The sequence below is a fragment of the Capra hircus genome, chromosome 6 (assembly GCF_001704415.2).
Source record: "Capra hircus breed San Clemente chromosome 6, ASM170441v1, whole genome shotgun sequence".
NCBI classification, from domain to species: Eukaryota; Metazoa; Chordata; class Mammalia; order Artiodactyla; family Bovidae; genus Capra; species Capra hircus.
This window is the reverse complement of record NC_030813.1, coordinates 116,147,678-116,172,528: the sequence shown is the minus strand read 5'-3', so window position 1 is coordinate 116,172,528 and position 24,851 is coordinate 116,147,678. Positions and strand designations below refer to the sequence as shown.

Genomic DNA, 24,851 nt, shown 5'->3' with positions numbered 1-24,851 from the left:
GGTTTTGATTGGGAGGAAAGAAAGCTTGTCCTGGAAGTAAGTGTAGCACGCTCGCTTTCATAAATTCCAATGCAACCTCAAGTACGGAAATGCCCTAATGTTTCCAAGGAAAACTCTTTAGTCTGAATAGTTAAACCTATAGTATTTTCATTTGTACTCAGTGGACTAATACCATTGTGATTTTTACTTTATATTTTAATGTTTTTTTGGCGCCAGGAACATCTTTCAAGCAAATGACTAAGGTCAGCAGTTCGAAGTTATGTGGGGGATTTGTGGGCCCAGGGAACGACTCAGGAGTCACTCAGAACAGTGGGGTTCTAGTTCAGATCAGCGTGCTGGGGTCTCACCCTCCAGTTTCCCAGGGATCTTTCTACAGAGCAGCCCTTTTCTTTCTGTGTCTTTGCTTCAGTCTCCTCTTGAGTTCCTCCTCCCAGTCTATAAATATCCCCAAGTTCCTCCCATCGTAGGACCCAAACCCTCCCCCAGCGTTGCATCCCCCCCCCCCCCATCTCCAGTTCTGCTGCTTTCTCTTGCTCTCCCTCAATCTCTGCCTCCAAAGCCTCCACTTCCTCCGGGTAAGGCGGCCCAGCGCCTCTCCCCGCCCCATCCCCACGGCTGGGCGGGGAGTCTTTCAGGTCTCCCCTCGCCGCCGGGGGCGTGTGTGTGTGTGTGTGTGTGTGTGTGTGTGTGAGATAAAAAAGTAGAACAAACTCTTCTACTTAATTCAAAAAAGAATTAATAAATAGGTTCAAGTCCAAATTAAAATTCATGGTATCTGCCCTGGAACATTATTCCTTTTCTTCTTAAAAAATATTAAGAAAAGTTATCCGGAGAGACTTCTGTCCCGCCAATGTCACATTAGACTAGGGCGTTATCGAACAAGCCACCTTAGGGCCATTTGATGCTGGCGTAGTGATGACCAGGGCCCCAGCCTTGCTCATTGACGTGTTAATCTGTAGAAGATTGGTAAGTAAAACAAAATTATTTGTGTCTGGTAGAGATGCAAATACGTTCTGCCCGATACAAATGGTAACCTCAGAGTTTTGCTTCCCTGGACTGTGTGGTGCCCACCAGATTTCCTCCAACGTGGAGGTCCCATTTGAGCCCCGCTCCTCGCGCCGACTACACACCCTCCGTTTCTGGCATCCTGCTTTAAAACCCGTGCTCCATCTGTGACACACAGCCACTCGACGAATCAAACAGTTTCGACTTTTTTAAAAGTCCTAAGTTGAAGATGGGATTGTCTGGTGAAGAGAAGGCTTGGGAACGAAGTGCTTCTGGAAAACAGCGTTCGTCACAAGAGACTTCGTCCACGCTCACTCTGGACGGCAGCGCGGCCCCCGGGCCCGCGGAGGACCGGACGCCCCGGCCACCCGTCGGGCGGGCGACAGGGCGGAGCCGGCTCTGCTGCGCGCTCCCGACCCAACGAGGCTGAGACGGAACACCGGCTCCCCAGAGGAGGCGGACTGAGGCCCGCGAGCACGGGATAACGGCGGCGTTCCCCTAGGAGACCGCCGCTGAGGCAGGGAGCCAATCAGCTCTCTCCCTGCTGGTAGACGTCAGGCCGGGCCCCGCCTCTTCCGATATTGCGCCTGCGCAGGCCGTCGCCTAGCGGCCGGGTCTTGGTCCTCTGCGCGCGCGCGCGAGCGGTCCTCCCATGAGGCCTCGCGAGGTTGGGCGGCGGCGGGCTTCTGAGGGGCGCGAGCCGGGCTTCCTGAGGTGAGCGGCGCCGGACTCGCAGTTCTCTCAGGCGGGCGGTGGGACGGTGGGAGCGGCGCAGGTCAGCGGCTGCGTCTTCTTGCCGGGCGCCCTTGGGGACGTCTTTCGGGCGCGCGAGTAGTTTCCCGCGCAGCGCAGTCGCGGTCCTCAGGGCGAGGGGGCGGGGGCAGCGACCCGAGAGGCTGGGGACTCCAGTGCGGTCGGGGGGCGGCCGGAGGGACGAGGGGCGCGGCGGCGGGAGACTGAGGGCCCCAGTGCGGTGAGGGGGCGGCGGGAGGGCCCGGGGCGCAGTGCCCGGAGAGGCGAGGGGCGCGGCGGAAGACTGGGGACTCTAGTGCCGGCGGGGAGCCGGGCTCTCGTGGGGTTTTCGAGGCGAGGGGCGCGGCCGGAAACGGGGTCTCCAGCGAGGGTGGGCTGTGGCGGGGGGCGCGGCCCTGCAGGCTCTGCTGGGACGCGGGGGGCGCACTCCCAGCCCCGCCGGCCGGCCGGCACCCGCGTAGTCGGTTCCGTTCAGTCGCTCAGTCGTGCCCGACTCTTCGCGACCCCGTGGGCTGCAGCACGCCAGGATTCCCTGTCCAGCACCAGCTCCCGGAGTTTACTCAGACTCGTGTCTGTCGAGTCGGTGACGCCATCCAACCGTCTCATCCTCTGTCTCCCCTTCTCCTCCTGCCTTCAACTTTTGCCAGCGTCAGGGTCTTTTCAGATGAGTCAGTTCTTCGCATCAGACGGCCAAAGTATTGGAGTTTCAGCTTCAACATCAGTCCTTCCAGTGACTGTTCAGCACTGATTTCCTTTAGGAAACCCGCTTAAGGTTTGTGCAGTTTGTCGTCGGGCCGACTGGACCGCCTCTGTGGACGAATATTTTATCGACGCGCACACCGATCGTTCATCGCTGAATGACACAGAATCGCAGAGTGCCGCAGATTACTGGGTCCCTCCTCTGAACCTCTCGTTCCCGTCGCTGGCGTTCGCAGCGTGGATTATTCAGTGGTCCCTTTGCTGAAAATAACAAACGCCTGAAATACCTTTAAGGACTGCTCAGTCCTTTGGTTCTTTTCAAGTCGGCGGTGGTTCTTAAGCCTGGTTTTCTCTGCACTAGGTTGGTCGTGTCTGACTTTGCTTTTTGCGTGAATGCGGCTGCTGATTGAGTCATTCAGGTAAATATTCAGTTGACTCTTCCTCAATATCTGACCATATTTATTTCTGTCTTGGAAAGGACAGGGAAAAGAGGCTGTTAGTCACGTGACAGCGTGGATATATTTAGATCCATCTGTTTTGAATTAAAAACTGAATTGCTGATCTATAAAATGTATCTTAAACCATGTTACCTTTGGAAAAAATAAGATTTTCTTGTTAATTAGCCTTTCATTACTGTTTCAGTGTTCTGAGTAATACTCTAATTATTTCTCTCTGTCAGATTTTTCAGCTACAACTATCTCTGGGTTAGATAGTTCCCGAATATCTTGTGATATTTATCTGTATAATACTGTAAAAGATAGAGTCGCCTTATTTGTGGTTTAATACTTGGTTTCTTTTTCCCCTCCAGGATAAATTATTATAGATTCTAAAAATATTTTTCCCCCTTCTCTATGGACTTAACATAAAATTAGTTTTGTATGTAGTTGGACTTATTTTCTAAATAGCAACACCGTTAAAGCCTTATCAGTTACAAAATTTTGGGTAGTTAAACCATGAGCTGTGGAAAAGAATTTGTGGAAACATTAAAAAAAATAGATTATCCCAAGGCTGATATTCTTAATGGGGAAGATTTTGACTGGTTGTTTGTTGAAAATGAACCGTTTTTGAAGTGGTTTTGTGGGAACGTGAATGAACAGAACGTATTGTCTGAAGAGGAATTGGAAGCTTTTAGCGTTCTTCAAAAATCAGGCAAGCCCATCCTAGAAGGAGCCGCATTGGATGAAGTTCTTAAAACCTGTAAAACTTCTGATTTGAAGACACCTACCTTGAATGACAAAGAGCTAGAGAAATTAGAGGATGAGGTTCAAACTCTGCAGAAATTAAAGAACCTAAAAATTCAGCGACGTAATAAATGCCAGTTGATGGCTTCAGTAACTAGTCACAAATCTCTGAGGTTAAACGCTAAAGAAGAAGAAACCAATAAAAAGCTGAAACAGAGTCAAGGAATTCTAAATGCTACAAATACCAAGATCAGTAATGAACTTCACACTCTTAGTGATGGAGTTGCAAAGTTAATGATGTTCTTCAGACGGTCTGATTTGGGTCAAGGAACAAATCCACTGGTGTTCTTATCTCAGTTTTCATTGCAAAACTATCTAAGCCAAGAAGAGCAAAGTACAGCAGCATTAACCTTATATACCAAAAAACAGTTCTTTCAGGGTATACATGAAGTAGTTGAAAGTTCAAATGAAGAAAATTTTCAACTTTTAGATATGCAGGCACCATCTATTTGTGATAATCAAGAAGTTCTTGAGGAGAGACGGCTAGAAATGGCTAGGCTGCAGCTGGCATACATTTGTGCTCAACATCAGTTAATTCACTTGAAAGCAAATAATTTGAGCCTTAAGTCAAGTATAAAGTGGGCAGAGGAGAATCTTCATAGCCTCACTAGCAAGGTAAGCGTGAGAAATGAGACTGGATTCATATTTAAGTTGTTGTTAATTATGAAATAATATTGGGAGATCCCCTGGAGAAGGGAATGGCAACCCACTACAGTATTCTTGCCTGGAGAATTCCATAGGAGGAGCTGGTGGGCTATAGTCTGCTGCTACTGCTGCTGCTAAGTCGCATCAGTCATGTCCAACTCTGTGTGACCCCATAGACGACAGCCCACCAGACTCCCCCGTCCCTGGGATTCCCCAGGCAAGAGTATTGGAGTGGGGTGCCATTACCTTCTCTGGGGCTGTAGTCTGTGGGGTTGCAAATAGTCAGACACGACTGAGTGACTAACACATGCTGATAGTAAAGTACTTTAGAAAGAGGGATGTAATAAGTAATTACGTTTTATTTTCTGTTCAGTGTTTAGTTGTGGTATGTTACTGTTTCACACAAATAAATCTTAGTGGAGGGCAGAAATAGTAATTATAACCCAGCCGCGTTATCTAGCTCATTTTCAAAAGTACTCCTGCATTCTGTGTTGGTTCATACACAGATAAGGCTGACATTGTCTTTTTCATGAGGAATGAGCCTTATTGCTGTTATGGGTAGTCTGCCTTATTTGCTCTGACCAGAGGATGGTGCTGATGAAATCCAGTTCAGTGGATTGAAACTCCTGATTGTTTTTTAAGAATGTACAGATGTATTAAAGATATCTACCTGCACTCTTGAGTAGCTTGCTTTCCTGGTCATGTAACCAGTAAATAGTTGAGTAAAAAGAACAGCTTTTCTGAAGCTAAATACCCAGAATTGTCACAAACTTCAGAATGATGTGTGAAGTCCCGTCATTTTGTAGAAGTTCTAAAGTCAGCAAGCAGGGTGGGAGACTAGCTACTGAGATTATTTTAAGAAAAGCATAAATAGCATGCATGAGCGTTTGATGAGTAGTGTGGTGATGGGTGATTTTTTCTTAAGACAAACCTGACCAAAAAATCTCTGTTTGGGTAGCCATTTATGTGTCTAGTATTTTACACAGTAGTGATAGCATCAGAATCTAGCAATTCATAATGAAACCCTTGGTTTCATCTTCACTGTGCCATTTTAAACTGTGATTTTGGCTTTTGTTAATACGAAACAGGTTTCTATTAGTGAGTATGTTACCTGATAACCTAAAACGGAAAGTGAAAATAATTTAAAAACTATTCCTACTTTGTATTTACAGTTTGAAATGTAATTGTTTTCTTTGTGTAGGCTCTTGGCAAAGATAATTTGGATGCTAAAATTTCTAGCTTGAACAGTGAAATTCTGAAACTTGAAGAACAAATCACTCATATGAAAGGCAAAATTTTGCCTGCTGTGGTGAAAGAGAATGCCCAGTTACTGAATATGCCGGTCGTAAAGGGAGATTTCGACCGACAGATTGCTAAGCAAGACCGTCACACAGCAAGACAAGAGGTAGTTTTAAATCAGTTGATAAAGCAAAAGGCATCATTTGAACTTCTTCATTTATCGTATGAAATTGAACTGAGAAAGCATTGGGACGTATATCGTCAGCTGGAAAACTTGGTTCACCTACTTAATCAAAGTAATTTGATGTTCCACCAGCGATTAGAAATGCTAACAGATCCATCAGTATCTCAGCAGATAAATGCAAGGAATACCATTGATAGCAAGGATTATTCTACTCATAGGTAGGTTTCTTTGTTTCTTTAGCGAGTAATTATTTTTCTGTTTGTTTCTGTTAAGTACTAGAGTTTGAACTAAAATTGTGAAAGTTTAAAAAGTTCTTTGCACTTCATGTTTGGTGTTTGTATTTTTCCACCTTTCTGTTATGTGGGTCTGTGTTTATTTTAATTTTTTTTCCCAGTTCCTCAGTTAATTTAATTTTTAAAATTTTTTTAAAATTGAAGGCTAACCTTTTTCATTTATGTTAGATCTAGAAGTAGCTGGTTTAGAGGTGAGGTGGATGGTTTGGAGAATTGAAAATATACAGTACAAGGCCTTTATTCATGTTTGGATGCTATTATTTAGATACTTTTAGATTTGGGGCAGGAGGCTGACTCTAGCAAGAAGTTTGAATGCGTCTTGGTATATATCAAGTATTGCTGAGCAGAGAATTGATTGCATTTGGAGAAGGTGGCAGTAGAGAGGAAAGAAGACTTCATTTTTCATCTAGTCGGGTGAATCAGTAAGAATGACTGCTAGCTTCCGGTCTGTTCTGGATGTCTGAGCAATTAATGGTATGGAGATACTGAAGATGAACAGCTAAAGTAGTAAAAGGACTCAAAAATCTGGATTCTACTGCTCCTTTTTCTGTAGACTAAAAGAAAATCATCTAATACTTTTTATTCTTATTAATGAAGTGAAGAGCATGGATAGGGTGACGTCATTGCACAGTTTTAGAAGGTGGCATTGACATCATGATTCTGTGTGAATGGGGCCCCCTGGAATTGTGTATTCCACAAGAACAGAATCAGCCTTGGGCTTGAACTGGTTTGGGGCTTCCTTGGGGCTCAGATGGTAAAGAATCTGCCTGCAGTGCAGGAGACCTGGGTGTATATCGATCTCTGAGTGTATATCATCTCTGGGTCCAGAAGATCCCTTGGAGACCGGAATGGCTTCTCACTGCCATATTCTTGCCTGGTGAATTCCATGGACAGAGGAACTTGGCAGGCTACAGTCCATGGAGTCACGAAGAGTTGGGTACAACTCAGCGACTAACACTTTCACTACTTTTCACTTTGAACCAGTTTCAAGAAGACTAAGAAAAAGAGCAGATTCTTTTTGTCATATATGTGTAGAAGGTGCTGCCTCACGTTTTTCCGTTTGTACTGTAGGATTTTTCTGCCATTAATGTTTGAAGTATTAAAATGGCCTCTTGACTCATTAGGAATTTGTCAAGCAAATGTAGACATGACTGGAGTAGCAAGTTTACTGTTAATATTTATGTAGCTTGTATTTTCAATTTTTCTCTTTTAAGTCTACCACAGTCCTTTAAAATTAGGTAGATGTTAAGACGTGAAAATTAAATCTCAAAGGTTGACTTGACTTACGTCTTACATGACAGCTAGCACTCAGACCTAAGTCTTCTGTTTCAAGTTCTTTGCCATTTCTGCTACATCATAGTTGTGTTCTGTGAAAGAAGTGTTTTCTGAAATGTACTTTAATTGAAGTAGGTTAATGGCAGTTAAAATCAGAAAGAATTTTATGTCTAAAATGTGGAAGATGGGAAAACTGGGGAATTCAGATACAATAATTAGAATATATATTTCTGTAATGAGATAGTATTGTAGTTGGAAAGTTTTTAATTGTTTGATTAATATTTACAAATTGTTAGCTTTCCCAAAGATGCCCCAATATATAGTGTTATAATTTTGAAAACTGTACTAAAGAATTTTTTCTAATTTTTATTTCCACATTATAGGCTTTATCAACTTTTAGAAGGAGAGAATAAGAAAAAAGAATTGTTTATAACCCATGGAAACCTGGAAGAAGTAGCTGAGAAATTAAAACAGGATGTTTCTTTGGTACAAGAGCAGTTGGAAGTATCTGCTCAAGAACATTCTTTGTTTCTGTCCAAACTAAACAATGATGTGAACATGCTTTGTGAAGCTTTGTATCAAGGAGGAAATCAGCTTTTGCTTAGTGATCAGGTAGGTGCTTACCATGGTAATTAAAAATGCTTAAAAAAAAATAATGTCAGGCTCCTCTGTCCATGGGATTTTCCAGGCAAGAGTACTGGAGTAGGGTGCCATTGCCTTCTCCGATGTTCATTGTGAAAGATACTAAAGAAAATGTTAACATGAAGAAAATATTACCCCATTTCCCTAATAACATTTTTTAATCTCATTTTTATTCACATATAAATGTATTTTTCAAGTAGTTTTGGTCAAAGTTTTTAAAATTTGTTTAATATTTCAGATATGAACGGATATATAATGTTTATGGTAAGAATTAAAAAAAAAATAAAATCATCCCTGTATTTTTTTCACCTATTTTAACACACAGAGGATTGCTCTTATATCTTTAAAATCCTGTGTACCCTTAGGAGTAGCAGCTCCTTCTGATAGCATTCCCCTCTCTTTTTTCAGGGAGGAACTACTATGCTAAGTTTTGTCATTTGCTTTCTTTTATTTATAATACAGACTGTGTGTTATTTAGTTTTGTGTTATATATACTTCAGTAACTTGCTTGTTTCTTATTATGATTTTGGGTTTCATCCATGTGGATGTTTGTAAAACTTAGCTCATGTATAGTTTTCTCTTCTGTATAGTTAGCATTCCTTTTGTGAAATTCCACAGTTTAATTACCTGTTCTGTTGACAGACATTTAGATTATTTCCAGTTTTTGCTGTTGCAGTTCACACTGCTGTGGATAGCCTTGTCACCTGTCTTACGGATGCATGTCTCTCTCTCTCTGTCTCCTCACAGAGGAGTGGAGTTGCTGAATAACAGGTTCTGTTTTATATAATACATCAAACTGACTTTAGAAGTGGTTGTACCATATTGTATCAGCAGTGTTTAAGAGATGCTCTTTTACCATATTTTTTCATCACATAGTGCTATTTGCATTTATAATTTTCTCTCACTCTGCATAGATATAAAATAGCATCCCGTTGAGGTTATGATTTGCATTTCTCTGGTCATGGCGGTTGAGCCCCTTTGGGTAGGAGCTCTTGTACGTATTTCAGATGCCAGTCGTTTGCCAGTGGTGTGTGTTGCATATGTTTGCTTCCTATTTGGGTCTTCTTTTTTTCTTTTTTATTGTTACCTGTTAGTTTGTTTTTGACTTTTTTTTTTTTTTTAAGATTTCAATTCTGATGTAATTTATCACTCTTATGCTTTGCCCTTTTTTATAACTGTGAAAGTTTGCCCTTAACATAGTCATGACAGTCCCTTTTGCTTTATCTTAAAAGTTTATGCTGTTCTAGTTCAGTTCTTTAATCCACCAGGAGTTTATGACATGAGAAGTAGAGTTCTAATTTTATTGTTATTATTTCCCCATGAATAACCACATTGTCCCATTACCGCTTACTGAGGCATCCACATTTAACATCGGTATCTTTCTGGTGAAAAGACCCTCATACATTAAAACACATACAGGACCCTCCTTGAGTGTCTCTCACCTTCATGCATGTTCCTTAGATATTGAGAGCACTGCCAGTTCTGAGCCATAAGCCGGGTTCAGAGTCTGTTTTGGAGGACGAGATGGTTGGATGGCATCACCAACTCAATGGACATGAGTTTGAGTAAGCTCTGGGAGAAGTGGTGAAGGACAGGGAAGCCTGGCGTGCTGCAGTCCATGGGGTTGCAAGGAGTTGGACGCGACTGAGTGAACAGATGATTCCTGTCTGGACTGTGATTCTAGCCAAGGGCTCTTCCTCTCTGGCCGTCCTGACCTTAAGATCCTCGGTGTCCTTGGTTCATTACAGACAGTCTCCTGTTGGACGGGCTACCTTCTGTGGACCTTGGACTTTGCCACTCGTCTTGTCAGTGTCAGGAATCATGGATTCTGTTTTTCCAAGATCAGCGATTGAGTATAGCGGCTTTGGGCTCTCTTACCAGTCTGCATTGTTTTATGGACTTGTGGTCTTTTAAAGTCTCGTTGTCCCTTTGTTGCTTTTAGGGAGCTTTTGGGTTTTGTTTTTTGGTGGTGTTGCTGTGCTGGGTCTTCCGTTGTGCGTGGGCTCTCCCTCGTTGCGGTGAACAGAGGCTCTTTAGTTGGGGCACGGACTCTCTCTTTGCCCCGTGGCATGTGGGATCTTAGTTCCCTGACCAGGCATTGAATCTGTGTCCCCTGCGTTGTAAGGCGGATTTTTAATCACTGGACCACCAGGGAAGTCCTAGGAAGATTTTGCTTTGTTTGATTCTTTAAATACTTCATTTCACTTTTTACATTTTTTCCTATGGAAGAATTGATCTGAATAACTACCTTATCTTTTCTTGAAATAAGACAGCTTATGATTAATTTTTTAAATAATTTTTTATTATAAAATATACAAAGTGTAAAATTTACAATTTTAACCATTTTAATGTGTGCATTTACGATGACGTTAAGAACATTTGCAGTGTCGTGCAGCCGTGTCACTGTTTACTTCCAGAACTTTTCTCATCCCACATGGGCTAAACTATGTGCCTGTTAAATATTAATTCTCCGTTACTTCTTTTCCCCATCCCTGGTAATCTCTATTCCATTTTCTGTCTCTATAAATTTGTCTACTATAGGTATCTTATAAAAGTAGAATCATATAATAATATTTGTCCTTTTGTCTTTGGCTTATCTCAGCATAATATCCTTAAGTATCATCCATATTGCATCAGGTGTGAGAAGTTTATTCCTTTTTGGTGCTGAATATTCTGTTGTGTATATATACCACATTTTATCCGTTCATCTGTATTTTATCATCACATTTTATCTGTTTAACTGTTCATCTGTTCATAGACACTTGAGTTGTTTACACCTTTTATCTGTTGTATATAATGCTGCTATGAATGTTGGTGTGCAAGTATTTAAGTCTCTGTTTTCATTCCTTTTGGGTATATGCCTACGAGTGAATGCTGAATCGTGGTAAGCCTGTGTTTAACTTTTTGAGAATCTGTCCAGCAGCTGTTCCAGGGTTCTAGTTTCTATATGTCCTCACCTACAGTTGTTATTTTCCCTTTTAAAAAAGTATATAATAGTCATCCTCGTGGATATGAAGTGATACTTGTGATTAGTTTTTTAAAGTCTCCTATTACTGATTCTGTCTTCTTGATCTTTTAAATAATTATGTAAAAATCCTATGATGGTGGATTTGAAATTTTCTCATTATAGTTCTATCAGTTTTTTAATTTATATTTGAGTCTGTTTTATAAGTTACATCCAAGTTTAAAATTGCAGTGAATTATTATCCTGGTAGATTTAAATTGCAGTGATTTAACTGTTTAGCATTATATAAGGGTCCTGTATTGTGCTTTTTGTCTTAATTTTCTCTTGTCCAATATTAATATTCCTGTGCTATTTTCTTTTGGTTAGTATTTGCAAAGTAGATGCTTTTTTCCTTTACTTATATATCTTTTATATTTTCCTTTTTATTTAGCATTATGAAATAAACATTTCCATGCTATAATAATTTTAATCTTAATGCTCACAATACTCTTGACTTAATCACTGCGCCATAACTCCTATGACCAGCCACCATCTGGATGAACTCTTAGAGACATCGTAGGACCGCGAGGCTTCTTGGGTCATGCACTTAAGTTTCTAGCGCTCGATGCTGCCACGTTGCTTTTCAAAGGGGCTAACCTGCTTAAAATGCCACTGGCTATTTGAATGTCTGCTAGATACCATTTACCATATGATGCAACATAATTTCAGGAGTTTCTAAGAAAGAAAAAGCTTTTTCATTTAAACTGACACAGTACTTTCTTATTTAGAATTTTTATTTCATACCTATTAGAAAATATCTTTTAGGTGTGATAGACATAGGTTTTTATCATATTCCTTAGAAATATACATTAAAAGGAAAAAGCCAATTAAAATGATTAAGGTATTTCTGAAACTTCACATTCAGTGTCCATTTCTATGTTATCTCTTGACTCAGAGTATTTTTTGTGTTTTTCCACACTGTACATAAACAATGTTGGTGATGGCAAAAAACTTACTGTTAGTTGATAAGTCGTTTCTGACTCTGCAACCCCATGGACTACGGCACACCAGGCTCCTCTGTCCTTAGCTCTCTCCCGGAATTTGCTCAAATTCATGTCCATTCAGTCAGTGATGCTATCCAACCATCTCATTCTTGGTCTCCCACTTCTCCTGCCCTCAATCTTTCCAGCATCAGGGTCTTTTCCAGTGAGTTGGCTCTTCATATCAAGTGGCCAGAGTATAGGAGCTATAGTTTCAGCCTCAGTCCTTCCAGTGAATATTCACAGTTGATTTTCTTCAGGGTCGACTGGTTTGATCTCCTTGCTGTTCAAGGACTCTCAAGAGTCTTCTCCAGCACCACAATTCAAAAGCATCAGTTCTTCCGCGCTCAGCTTTCTTTATGGTCCAGCTCTCACATCTGTACATGACTACTGGAAAAACCATAGTTTTGACTATATGGACTTTGATCGGCCAAGTGATGTCTCTGAATTTTAATACGCTCTCTAGGTTTGTCATAGCTTTCCTTCCAAGGAGCGAGGGTCTTTTCATTTCTTGGCTACGGTCACCATCTGCAGTGATTTTGGAGCCCAAGAAAATAAAATCGGTCAGTTTCCATTTTTTCCTCTTCTATTGCTATGAGGTGATGGGGGCTTATGCCATGATCTTAGTTTTTTGAATGTTGAGTTTTAAGCCAGCTTTTTCACTCTCTCACCCTCATCAAGAGGCTCTTTAGTCCCTCTTCACTTTCACTGATAAAATGTGGTCCACTGGAGAAGGGAATGGCAAACCACTCCAGTATTCTTGCCTCAAGAACCCCATGAACAGTATGAAAAGGCAAAAAAACTAAATGACCTAATTTTAAAATGGGCTAAGGACTTGAATAGACATTTCTCTAAAGAAGATATATAAATGGCCAACAGGTTTATGAGTAGTTGCTCAACGTCACTAATTATCAGAGAAGTGCAAAGCAAAACCACAGTTGAGATATCACCTTACACCTCTTATAACTATTATCAAAAAAACCAAAAGAGTAGTGTTGGTGAGGATGTGGGGACATTGGAACCCTGGTACATTTTTGGTGGGAATGCAAAATGGTGAAGCTACTGTGGAAAACAGTATGGAATTTCCTCAAAAAAGTTAAAAATAGAACCACTGTATGATCCTGTGATCCTCCTCCTGGGTATCAAAGGAGATAAAAGTAGGATATTAAAGAGATGTCTCCACTCACGTGTTCATTGCAGCCCTACTTGTAATAGCTAAGCTATAGAAAAAACCTGAAAGTCTGTCTATGGAGGAATGGGAAAAGAAAATACAGTAGTATATACATACAGTGAAATAGTATTCAGCCTTAAAAAAAACTGCAAAATACCACATGAATGAACCTTGAGGAGATTATGCTAAGTGAAAATAAGCTAGTCTCAAGAAAGAGCGCATGATTCCACTCACTGTGGCCTATCTAAAATAGACTCATTAGAAGCACAGAGTACAGTGGTGGTTGCCAGTGATGGAGAGTTGTTAATCAATAGATATCGAGTCTCACTTAAGGCACAGTGAGCAGGTCCTAGCCATCTGCTACAGGACGTTGTGCTAATAGTTACCAGTACAGTGTTGTGCCCTTGGATTTGTTAAGAGGGGAGAGCTCATGCCATGTGTTCTTAACCACAGTGCGAATTAGAAAATTGGTGCCGGAACCCCTGGTGTTCCGGTGGTTAGGGCCCCACGCTTCCAGGGCAGGGCCGTGGCGTTGGTCCTTGGTTGGGGCACTAAGATCCTGCAAGTCTTGCAGGGAGGGGTATTACATATATGATAGAGTGCTTATGCATGTCTGGTGAAGAACAGTTACACGATGCTCTTAATTATACAGTGCCTGTTGATTTCAGTTATATTAAACTGTGAGAGAATCCATTGTAAAATCACTAAAATATGGTGATTTTACTATAATGTCATTGGGTATCATTATTTTATGTTTTTCCCTAGTCCAGTGAGATATAAAATGTCATCCATATGAATTTTAACTTGCATTTTTATTAATGAAGTTGAATATTTTTCAGTATTTGTAGTAGTATTTTAGTAACTATTAAGATCGTTAGTATTGAAGTTAAAGGTGAGATATTTCTCATTGTTTTCCAGTTTACAGGGTTTTTCCTCAGAGACCACTTACTGTAGATACTACTTGATTTTTATTATTATTATTTTTTTTTTTACTGTAGTTTAAGAAGTACTGCTCTTTGGAGCTGGCATTTATGACCTGTGAAGCTAGTACTCTTGAACTTGTACATTAAAATCACCAGGGAGCCTGTTTAAATGTGGCTTCTGGCTTTGTTGCAGAGTGACTTAGCGTGGAGTGAGGTATAGGAATCTATTCATAGTGAGCATCAGGAGATTACCATACTGTGGATCATTCTGAGAAGTGGTCCAAGGCTGAGGTATAGTTATAGCTACAGATTGTCTGAGAAATTATAGGAGTAGAAAGCATGGTTAAAAAACCTAAGCTGCTTTTAATGTTAAGAAGTGAGGAATTTCAGTTACTAAATGTGGGGGGTCCAAAATGTTTAGGTTTTTGAGAAGAATTACATGGTAAATCAGCATTGTTGAATGTTACATGTAATTCCATCTTCTGTAACAGTGTGAAAAAAGAAAAATCGAGATTAAGACAATTATTTTATATTGGTAATTGCTTCATTTCAAGATTTTATCAGTACCTCTGATGTCTAGAGTAAACAGGTTAGGCTAAAACAAGGTTTGATTACTTTGGCAGAGTGTTAAGTTCCATGAAGGAAATGGTATTCTTTTTTTTTTTTTTGGTGTTCATTTTTATAGTTGTAGACTCTAAAACAGTGCATGGTATGAGGTAGGCATTCAGAATACTTGTTGAATGTATAAATATGCAGAACAGTTTACGTATCAAATACTCTTCAGGGGGTATGAGTTTGCTTTGAAGCACTTAAACTTGCCTTCAGGAGTTGTTTCAGTGGATCTTACATATTACATAGGCTTTTTGTTAATCCTGGATTTTTAATTGAGGTTCTTTTATTGTTGAGGTTGTGGGAATAATCATTATATCATTTAGATTCTTCCTGTGTAAATTACATTTAAGATTTATGATTGGTGTTATGAATAGAGATTTTGAATTAAAAAGCATTATTATTTTCCTTTTAGGAGTTAACGGAGCAGTTTCATCAAGTTGAATCTCAGCTAAATAAACTAAATCATCTTCTTACTGATATTTTTGCTGATGTGAAGACAAAAAGAAAACTGTTGGCATCTAATAAGCTGCATCAAGTGGAAAGAGAATTATATGTATATTTTTTAAAAGATGAAGATTATCTGAAAAATATTGTGGAGAATTTAGAAAACCAATCAAAGATTAAGACCATCGGTCTTGAAGACTGAAAATCGCCAAAAATGAAATCGTCACTGCATGTGCTTTACGTATTAGGAGAAGAATGCAGATAATAAACGTCATGAAAATTTTAAGCTTGAGGTCGATGAGGTCATTTAATGAATTTTGAGTATTATATCAATTTGGTTTATTTCTTATATGTTTGTTCAGAGTACCAGTGCTTTTTATAACTTGAGAATTTGCTTTGTGGCGCTTATTCCTGGTAACTTTTTAAAAAAAAAATTTATTTTTAATAGTTGTTTTACATAATTTTGTTGTTTTCTGTCAAACCTCAACATGAATCAGCCATAGGTTTACAAAAATCCCCTCCCTTTTGAACCTCCCTCCCATCTCCCTCCCCATCCCACCCCTCTTGGTTGATACAGAGCCCCTGTTTGAGTTTCCTGAGACATAGAGCAAATTCCCGTTGGCTATCTGTTTTACGTATGGTAATGTAAGTTTCCATGTTACTCTCTCCATACATCTCACCCTCTCTTCCCCTCTCCCCATGTCCATAACTCTATTCTCTATGTCTGTTTCTCCACTGCTGCCCTGCAAATAAATTTTTCAGTACCATTTTTCTAGATTCCCTATATATGCATTGCTGCTGCTGCTGCTAAGTCGCTCAGTCGTGTCCGACTCTTTGCGACCCCATAGATGGCAGCCCACCAGGCTCCGCCGTCCTTGGGATTCTCTAGGCAAGATCACTGGAGTGGGTTGCCATTTCCTTCTCCAATGCATAAAAGTGAAAAGTGAAGGTGAAGTCGCTCAGTCGTGTCCGACTCTGCGACCCCATGAATCGCAGCACGCCAGGCCTCCCTGTCCATCACCAACTCCCGGAGTTCACTCAAACTCATGTAATCTGAAGTCAGGAAGGTTGCTTCCTCCAGCTCCATTCTTCTTTTTCAAGACTGCTTTGGTTGGTTGGGGTCTTTTGTGTTCCCATGTGAATTGTGAAGTTTTTTGTTCTAGGTCTGTGAAAAATATCATTGGTAATTTGATAGGGACCACATTGAATCTGTAGATTCCATTTAGTACTATAGTCATTTTCACAGGATTGATTCTTCCCACCCAGGAGCATGGAGTATCTCTCCATCTGTTTATGTCATCTTTGATCTCTTTCATCAGTGTCTTATAATTTTCTGTGTGCAGTTCTTTTGTCTTCTTCCGTAAGTTTATTCCTAGATATTTTATTCTTTTTTGTTGTAATGGTGACTGGGAGTGATTCCTTAATTTCTGAGTTTTCATTGTTAATATATAGAAATGCAAGTGATTTCTGTGTATTGATTTTGTACTCTGTGACTTTGCTAAATTCACTGATTAGCTCTAGGAAATTTCTGATAGTTTTCTGTGTACAGTATCATGTCATCTGCAAACAGAGCTTTACTCTTCTGATCTGGGTTCCTTTTGTTTCTTCTTCTTCTCTGATTGCTGTGGCTAGGACTTCCAGAACTATGTTGAATAATAGTGGTGAGAGTGGACACCCTAGTCTTCCTCCTGATCTCAGGGGGGATACTTTCAGTTTTTCACCGTTGAGAATAATGTTTGCTATAGGCTTATCATATATGGCCTTTACTATGTTGAGTTAGGTTCCTTCTGTGCCCATTTTTTGAAGAGTTTTAATCACAAATGGGTGCTGAATTTTGTCACAGGCTTTTTGCACACCTATTGAGATTATCATGGTTTTCATCTTTCAGTTTGTTAATACGGTGCATCACATTGATTGATTTGCACATTGATTGATTTGCACATGTTGAAGGATCCTTGCATCCCTGGAGTAAATCCAGCTTGATCATGGTGTGTGAGCTTTTTAATGTATTGTTGAATTCTGTTTGCTAGTTTTGTTGAGGATTTTTGCATCTGTGTTCATCAGTAATAGTGGCCTGTAGTTTTTTTTGTGTTGTCTTTGTCTGATTTTGGTATCAGGGTGATGGTGGTCTTGTAGAATGAGTTTGGAAGTACTCCTTCTGCAATTTTTTGGAAGAGTTTTAGAAGGATAGGCATGAGCTCTTCTCTAAATGTTTGACAGAATTCTCCTGTGAAGCCATCTGCTCCTGGGCTTTTGTTTTTTTGGGGGGAGATTTTTGATCACAGCTGTGGTTTCAGAGCTTGTAATTGGGTTGTTCATAATTTCTGTTTCTTCCTGGTTCAGTCTTGGGAGATTGAACTTTCCTAAGAACCTGCCCATTTTATTGCCCTTTAGTTGTTCATGACAGTCTCTTAGAGCCCTTTGCATTTTTCCATTGTCTATTGTTACCGCTCCTCTACCATTTCTAATTTTGTTGACTTGATTCTTCTCTTCTTTTCTTGACAAGTCTGGCTGAAGGTTTGTCAATTCTCTCTTCTCAAAGAACCAGCTTTCAGTCACACTCATCTTTACTATTGTTTCTTTCACTTCTTTTCGTTCGTCTCTGCTCTGACCTGCATGATTCCCTTCTTTCTGCTAATTTTGGAGGGCTTGTTCTTTCCCAGTTGTTCTGGGTGTAAATTTAGGTTGTCTGTCAGGTTTTCTTGTTCTTGAGGGAGGGCTGTACTGCTGTGAGCTCCCTCCTGGATCTGCTTTGCTGTGTCTCATAGGTTTGGATGTGTCATGTTTTCATTGTCATTTCTTTAGAAATTTTTTGGTTTCCCTTTTGATTCCTTCAGTAACCTGTTGGTTACTTAGAAATGTATTGTTTCATCTGCATGTGTGTGTGTGTTTTACAGTTTTTTTCTTGTAATTGATACCTAGTCTCGTAGCATTGTGGCCCAAAAAGATGCGTGATATGATTTCAGTTTTCTTAAATTTACTGAGGTTTGATTTGTGACTCAAGATGTGGTCTATCCTGGAGAATGTTCCCTGTCCATTTGAGAAGAAGGTGTATTCTTCTGCATTTGGATGAAACGTCCTGAAGATTTCAGTGAGATCCATCTCATCTAATACATCATTTAGGACTTGTGTTTCCTTATTAACTTTCTGTTTTGATGACCTGTTCATTGGTGTGAGTGGGGTGTTAGAGTCTCCTACCATTCTTGGGTTACTGTCAGCTTCTCCTTTTATGTCTTGTTAGTGTTTGTCTTATGTATTGAGCTGCTCCTATGCTGGGTGCGTAGATATTTACAGTTGTTATGTCTCCTCTTGAATTGATCCCTTGGTGATTATGTAGTGTTCTTCCTTATCTCTTGTAAAATTTTTATTTCAGGGTATGTTTTGTCTGATATGAGGGTTGCTACTCCAGCTTTCTTTTGCTTTCTATTTGCATGGAATATATTTTCCCATCCTCTCACTTTCAGTCTGTATGTGTCTTTAGGTCTGAAGTGGGTTTCTTGTAGACAGCGTATATATGGGTCTTGTTTTTGTATCCATTCAGCCAGTCAGTGTCTTTTGGTTGGAGCATTTAATCTGTTTACATGTAAAGTAATTATTGATGTATATGTTCCTATGGCCATTTTCTTAATTGTTTGGGGTTTGATGTTGTAGATCTTTTTCTTATATTTCTTGACTCTAAGTCCCATTAACATTTGTTGTAAAGCTAGTTTGGTGGTACTGAATTCTGTTAACTTTTGTTTGTCTGAAAAGCTTTTGATTTCTCCATCAATTTGAATGAGATCCTTGCCAGGTACAGTAGTCTTGGTTGTAGAATTTTCCCTTCCATTGCTTTAAATATATCCTGCCATTCCCTTCTGTCTTGCAGAGTCTCTGCTGAAAGAGCAGCTGTTAATTGTGTGGGGTTTCCCTTGTATGTTGCTTGTTGCTTTTTCTTTCTTTGTGTTTAATCTTAGCTTGATTAGTATGTGTTTTGGCATGTTTCTCCTTGGGTTTATCCTGTATGGGACTCTTTGCATCTCTTGGACTCGATTGACTATTTCCTTTTCCATGTTGGGGAAATTTTCAACTCTAATCTCTTCAAAAGTTTTCTCATACCCTTTCTTTTTCTCCTCTTCTTCTGGGACCCCTGCAATTCGAATGTTGGTGCGTTTGATACTGTCCCAGAGGTCTCTGAGACTGTCCTCAGTTCTTTGCATTCTTTTTACTTTATTCTGCCCTTCAGAAGTTATTTCCACCAATTTATCTTCCAGCTCACTGCTCGGTCCTTCTGCTTCAGATGTTCTGCTCTTGACTCCTTCCAGAGTGTTCTTAATTCCAGTAGTTGTGCTGTCTGTATGTTCATTCTTTAATTCTTCTAGGTCTTTGTTAACTGACCTGTGCATTTTCTCCCTTCTGTTTTCAGGGTTTTTATCATCTTTACTGTCATTATTCTGAATCCTTTTTCAGGTAGTTTGCCTATTTCCTCTTCATTTATTTGGACTTCTGTGTTTCTGGTTTGTTCCTTCATGTGTTTCTCTGCCTTTTAATTATTTTTTTAAACTTACTGTGTTTGAGGTCTCCTTTTCCCAGGCTTCAGGGTTGACTTCTTCCTTTTGGTTTCTGCCTCGCCAAGGTTGGTGCGGTGGTTTGTGTAAGCTTCGGGGAGGTTGAGATTTGTGCTGAGGTTTTTTTTGTTTTTCCTCTGAGGGAAAGGCTGAGTGAGGTGGTACTCCTGTCTGCTGATGGTTGGGTTTGTGTTTTTGTTTTCTTTGTTGTTTGGATGAGGCATCCTTCAGGGTGCTCCTGGTGGTTGGGTGATGCTGGGTCTTGTATTCAAGTGGTTTCCTTTGTGGGAGTTCTCACTATTTGATACTCCGTAGGGTTAGTTCTCTGGTCGTCTAGGGTCTCGGAGTCAGTGCTCCCACTCCAAAAGCTCAGGGTTTGATCTCTGGTCAGGAATGAAGATTCCACAAGTGGTTTGTTATGGTATTAAATGAGATTAAAACAAATAGACAAAAATGAGAAACCAAAGATGAACCCCAGACAAATGGCAGTTACAAAATCAGGCAAATAATAATGAAAGTAATGGAATATGCGCATATACACACACCTATAAGCAGAATCAAAGCAGCCCAACAAAGATAAAGTACAGTAGGTTGACCTGGCAAGCCAAGGAAGCCGAACATTGATCTAGTTAAGAACAAACTAGGTAAAGCACAAGCTGGGAAACGGAACTAAGCAAGGGGGCAGGTGGGGGATAAAGCTGTGAAAGCAGGACTAACGAGTGTGTTGAGAGGAAAGAATAGATACACAAAGTTGAGTGGAGGTGGGTAAGATTTATATACATCAGTGATCAGCTGCAAGGGGAAAAGAACAGTAGGGAAAACAAAGGGATAAATGTAGAAAAAATAATAGGTTTAAAAAAAAATTCAGACCTGCAAAAGCCCAGTGTAGAGGCAGAGGTTTATAGCAGCAATAAAAATTGGATTTTAAAGAAACCTCAAAAGCTTATTAGATTTCACAGTGCCAATAACAACTATATTGGGGGTGGGGGGGGGGACGGGAGGAAGAAAACAATTTCAAAAGAAACTACAGAATGAGTCAAAACAAGAATAATACGTGTTTTTCTCAAGTCACAGCTGTCAGCGTCCTTTCCCTCTGGGAGTCACAGTCCGCCTCACCTCCCTCGGATGCCCTCCAGAACTGTGCTGGTCTCTGGACCTGCTGTGGGGGCAGCTCAGACTCTACTCTGGTCCTGCTCCTGTGTGTTCTTGCCTCCAGTGTCCACAGCTATCAGTGTGTCTTCTGTGGGAGCTCTCAGTGTCCTTTTGTGTATTCCATAGACAGTCTGCCTAGTGGCCCGTGTGGATTTAGTCTGCAGCTTGTAACAGCTGGTGGGAAGGTTTTGGGTCTTCTTTCTTAGCCATACTGCCCCTGGATTTCAGTTGTTTTATTTCCACCTCTGCAGGTGGGTCGTCCACTGGGGTTTGCTCCTGAGGCTGCTCTGGAGGACTTGGGTCTGTCCCAGTGAGGGCCAAGTGTGGAGGTGGTGCAGCTGCTTGGGTTGCAGGAGTTCTGGCAGCATCATGTACCGGGAAGTTGGCAGGTAGGGCAACAGGAAATACAATGCTCTAGGAGGGTATGGCAGCCAGTATTGGCCAATACACTGCAGTATTCTTGCCTGAAGAACCCCCGACAGAGAGGCCTGGCAGGGCACAGTCCACAGGGTGACGAAGGGCTGGACACAACTGAAGTGATCCGACGTGCATAGACGCAAGACTTTTGCCTGTGGCAGCTCTGCCCCAGTGAGGGTTGATTGTGCAGGCGGTGCAGGGGACCCTAGCAGCGCCAAGTGTGCAGGGACACGGACTGCCTCAGCCGCAGGGGTTATGGCCATGTCAGAGTCTCTTTTTCAACCCTCTGGTAGCTGGCAATCAGAAGTCCTTTTTGGGTAGTCTTTCTCCATAGCTCCGCCCGTTCAGGCACTTAGAGGGCTCCCTTGCCTAGGGTAAAGGCAGAGGAACCGAAGGTCAAATGGCCAACATCTGTTGGCTCACTGAAAAAGCAAGAGAATTCCAGAAAAACATCTGCTTTGTTGTTTATGCCTTTGAACTGTGTAGATGACAGTAAACTGTGGAAAATTCTTTGAAGCGATGGGACTAGCAGACCACTTTACCTGCCTCCTGAGAAATCTGTATGCAGGTCAAGAAGCAACAGTTAGAACAGGACGTGGAACAACAGACTGGTTCCAAATTGGGAAAGGAGTATGTCAAGGCTGTATATTGTCACTCTGCTTAACTTATATACAGAGTACATCATGCAAAATGCCAGTCTGGATGAAGCACAAGCTGGAATTAAGATTGCCGGGAGAAATATAAAAAATCTCAGATATGCAGATGAGGTTAAAGCATCTGCCTGGAATGCGGGAGACCCGGGTTCTATCCCTGGGTCAGGAAGATACCCTGGAGAAGGAAATGGCAACCCACTCCAGTACTCTTGCCTGGAGAATCCCATGGAAGGAGGAGCCTGGTAGGCTACAGTCCATGGGGTCGCAAAGAGTCGGACACGACTGAGCGACTTCACTCACTTCGCTTCCACCCTTATGGCAGAAAGTGAAGAACTAAAGAGCGGCTTAATGAGGGTGAAAGAGGAGAGTGAAAAAGTTGGCTTAAAACTCAACATTCAAAGAACTAAGATCATGGCATCTGGTCCCATCACTTCATGGCAAATAGATGGGGAAACAATGGAAACAGTGACAGACTTTATTTTCTTGAGCTCCAGAATCACTGCAGATGATGACTTCAGCCATCTGAAGTCTAAAAGACGCTTGCTCCTTGGAAGAAAAACTATGACCAACCTAGACAGCATACTAAAAAGCAGAGACATTACTTTGCCAACAAAGGTCCATCTAGTCAAAGCTATGGTTTTTCCAGTAGTCAGGTATGGATGTGAGAGTTGGACTATAAAGAAAACTGAGCACCAAAGAGTTGACGCTTTTGAACTGTCCTGTTGGAGCAGACTTGAGAGTCCCTTGGACAGCAAGGAAATCCAACCAGTCCATGCTAAAGGAAGTCAGTCCTGAATATTCATTGGAAGGCCTGAGGCTGAAGCTGAAGCTCCAGGACTCTGGCCACTTGATGGGGAGAACTGACTCCTTAGAGAAGACCCTGATGGTGGGGAAGATTGAAGGCAGTAGGAGAAGGGGACGACAGAGGATGAGACGGTTGGATGATGGCATCAGCGACTCAATGGACATGACCTTGATCAAGATCTGGAAGGTGGTGATGGGCAGGGAAGCCTGGTGTGCTGCAGTCCATGGGGTTGCAAGGAGTTGGACATGACTGAGCGACTGAACTGAACTGAGGGATTCAACGTTTCTGCAGGACAGAGCTCAGCAGTGCTTTGACTTCAGTGTGACTAAATATATTGTGACTGACTCAAATGAAATTTCAAAATTCTGTGAAAATGATTGCTCAGATGATGTATAACACTTTTAATTTCTTAGGCATGAAAATGCTTAAATGTTGGATTGTATTGGTTGGGATATAAGTGTAGTATTTAGACAATTAGAAATTATTTTAGGAGTTGAGGCAAAATAATTCGAAAGAGCAATATTGCATAGGAACCTGGAATGTCAGGTCCATGAATCAAGGCAAATTGGAAGTGGTCAAACAAGAGATGGCAAGAGTGAACGTCGACATTCTAGGAATCAGCAAACTAAAATGGACTGGAATGGGTGAATTTAACTCAGATGACCATTACATCTACTACTGCAGTCAGGAATCCCTCAGAAGAAATGGAGTAGCCATCATGGTCAACAAAAGAGTCCGAAATGCAGTACTTGGATGCAATCTCAAAAACGACAGAATGATCTCTGTTCTTCTCCAAGGCAAACCATTCAATATCACAGTTATCCAAGTCTATGCCCCAACCAGTAACGCCGAAGAAACTGAAGTTTAACAGTTTAATGAAGACCTACAAGATCTTTTAGAACTAACACCCAAAAAAGATGTCCTTTTCATTATAGGGGACTGGAATGCAAAAGTAGGAAGTCAAGAAACACCTGGAGTAACAGGCAAATTTAGCCTTGGAATGCAGAATGAAGCAGGGCAAAGACTAATAGAGTTTTGCCAAGAAAATGCTCTGGTCATAGCAAACACCCTCTTCCAACAACACAAGAGAAGACTCTACACATGGACATCACCAGATGGTCAATACCGAAATCAGATTGATTATATTCTTTCAGCCAGAGATGGAGAAGCTCTATGCAGTCAACAAAAACAAGACCAGGAGCTGACTGTGGCTCAGATCATGAACTCCTTATTGCCACATTCAGACTTATATTGAAGAAAGTAGGGAAAACCGCTAGACCATTCAGGTATGACCAAAATCAAATCCCTTATGATTATACAGTGGAAGTGAGAAATAGATTTAAGGGTCTAGATCTGATAGATAGAGTGCCTGATAAAGTATGGAATGAGGTTTGTGACACTGTACAGGAGACAGGGATCAAGACCATCCCCATGGAAAAGAAATGCAAAAAAGCAAAATGGCTGTCTGGGGAGGCCTTACAAATAACTGTGAAAAGAAGAGAGGTGAAAAGCAAAGGAGACAAGGAAAGATATAAGTATCTGAATGCAGAGTTCCAGAGAATAGCAAGAAGAGATAAGAAAGCCTTCTTCAGTGATCAATGCAAAGAAATAGAGGAAAACAACAGAATGGGAAAGACTAGAGATCTCTTCAAGAAAATTAGAGATACCAAGGGAACATTTCATGCAAAGATGGGCTCGATAAAGGACAGAAATGGTCTGGACCTAACAGAAGCAGAAGATATTAAGAAGAGGTGGCAAGAATACACAGAAGAACTGTACAAAAAAGATCTTCATGACCCAGATAATCATGATGGTGTGATCACTCATCTAGAGCCAGACATCTTGGAATGTGAAGTCAAGTGGGCCTTAGAAAGTATCACTACAAACAAAGCTAGTGGAGGTGATGGAATTCCAGTTGAGCTGTTTCAAATCCTGAAAGATGATGCTATGAAAGTGCTGCACTCAATATGCCAGCAAGTTTGGAAAACTCAGCAGTGGCCACAGGACTGGAAAAGGTCAGTTTTCATTCCAATCCCAAAGAAAGGCAATGCCAAAGAATGCTCAAACTACTGCACAGTTGCACTCATCTCACATGCTAGTAAAGTCATGCTCAAAATTCTCCAAGCCAGGCTTCAGCAATACGTGAACCATGAACTCCCTGATGTGCAAG

The 24,851-nt window shown here is 41.1% G+C and overlaps 1 protein-coding gene across 3 annotated transcripts; it reads left to right on the top strand.

Annotated features, from left to right (window-relative positions):
• Positions 1,612-15,396, top strand: HAUS3 (HAUS augmin like complex subunit 3). Of its 3 annotated transcripts, XM_018049824.1 has the most exons (6): positions 1,612-1,719; positions 2,819-2,876; positions 3,266-4,313; positions 5,545-5,984; positions 7,718-7,946; positions 15,079-15,396. In XM_018049824.1, the coding sequence occupies exons 3-6, from the start codon at positions 3,411-3,413 to the stop codon at positions 15,310-15,312; spliced, it is 1,806 nt and encodes a 601-aa protein (XP_017905313.1). In that variant the 5' UTR covers positions 1,612-1,719; positions 2,819-2,876; positions 3,266-3,410; the 3' UTR covers positions 15,313-15,396. The 3 variants fall into 3 exon arrangements, with proteins under 3 accessions (XP_017905313.1, XP_017905314.1, XP_013820316.2); XM_013964862.2 differs by lacking the exon at positions 1,612-1,719 and having other exon boundaries at positions 2,445-2,876; XM_018049825.1 differs by lacking the exons at positions 2,819-2,876; positions 3,266-4,313; positions 5,545-5,984 and having other exon boundaries at positions 1,626-1,719.